Source organism: Centrocercus urophasianus, unplaced genomic scaffold (assembly GCF_019232065.1).
Source record: "Centrocercus urophasianus isolate 14NV4802_14NV808 unplaced genomic scaffold, USGS_Curo_1.0 seq_30, whole genome shotgun sequence".
In the NCBI taxonomy this organism is placed as follows: Eukaryota; Metazoa; Chordata; class Aves; order Galliformes; family Phasianidae; genus Centrocercus; species Centrocercus urophasianus.
The window spans coordinates 2,410,958-2,412,271 of record NW_024884867.1 but is presented as its reverse complement, the minus strand read 5'-3'; the positions used below and the strand labels follow the sequence as shown (position 1 = coordinate 2,412,271).

The 1,314-nt window shown below is 49.8% G+C and overlaps 1 protein-coding gene across 1 annotated transcript in view; it reads right to left on the bottom strand.

The window, feature by feature from the left end:
- Positions 1–593, bottom strand: part of PLA2G3 (phospholipase A2 group III) — a 135,223-nt gene extending 134,630 nt beyond the window's left edge. Inside the window, exon 1 of the mRNA XM_042829070.1 lies at positions 588–593. Within this exon, the coding sequence (XP_042685004.1) occupies positions 588–593 (6 nt within the window). The remainder of the gene's footprint in view (positions 1–587) is intronic.
- Positions 594–1,314: the final 721 nt, after the last annotated feature.

Sequence of the window (1,314 nt, the reverse complement as noted above, 5' to 3'; positions counted from 1 at the left end):
CACAAAGCAACTCTTGGGGCCTTTTGCACACCAAACCCACAACACAATGCAACACTTGCGGCCTTTTGCACACCAAACCCACAACACAATGCAACATTTGGGGCCTTTTGCACGCCAAACCCACAACACAATGCAACACTTGGGGCCTTTTGCACGCCAAACCCACAACACAATGCAACATTTGGGGCCTTTTGCAGCCACTTCCAGGCACATCCCTGCATTGCCCCTGCATGCAGCTAACACAGTGGGCAAGGAAATGGGAACTGCTCAATGTTCTCTGAAGCAGAGCTATGGGTACTTCAGTAATAACCAACGGCCCATTAACAGCAGCAAGGCCTTGCAGCAGGCACTGTGTAATTAGCTGAAACTTCTGTAAACGATAAATTTATAATTAGAGTCTCTCTAACAGCTTATAGCAGTGGAAGGGGGTTGTGTGTCTGCTTCCTGGGTGCCAGCACCTCTGTGGGTGAGCACGGCGTGTCCCTGCTGCTTGTTCTGCTTGTGGAGAGGTGTTTCATTAAAGGCCAATTGGAAATTTAATTATATTCATTCTCTTTGATTGCACATTTCGCTCTAGGTGGACTCACCTGCATCTCCCCTCCCTGCCTGCGTGCTGAATCAATCTCAGCAGTCGGGTTGCTTGCGAATATGGATGTTTAAGACTCACACGCCTTGCTGCTCACATTCACATCTTTGTTCCCACTCCCGGAGGAGTCGTAGACTCATGGAATCATGAAGGTTGGAAAAGACCTCTCAGATCCCCGAGTCCAACCCCAACCCGCCCCACTCTGCCCCACTGACCACATCCCTCAGTGCCAGACCTCCACACTGAGCACTCCAGGAACAGTCACCCCGCACTCCCTGTGCCAATGCATCGCTGCTCTTTCAGAGAAGAAACGTTTCCTAATACCCAACCCGACAGCTTGAAGCCTGGAGCACCTTTGTTTCCAGCAGTGGGGTTGGGTTGGTGGGATTCTCTTCAATGGGGCACGATGGTTGCTGCAGCGGTGCTGGGTCTGTGTGCTGTCCTTGCCCCCAGCTCCACCATCCCTGTCCCCGCTGCTGAACAGAGACCTCACTTTTATGGGCACTACAGCAGCCACCGCTTTATTCGAATGGAGGCTTCTTATGGTTTAATATCATTAAATACAGATGCAACTTGTGTTCTCTAAAGCTGTAATGCCCCTTCCTGTTACTGCCTTACAATTAACTAGGCTATAAAGCTTTCAAACATATTGCAGACACTAATTCAACTGGATGGGGAAGAAACATGGTTTTATTGGGCAATTACAGGGCTTGGAACACGCTCTGATC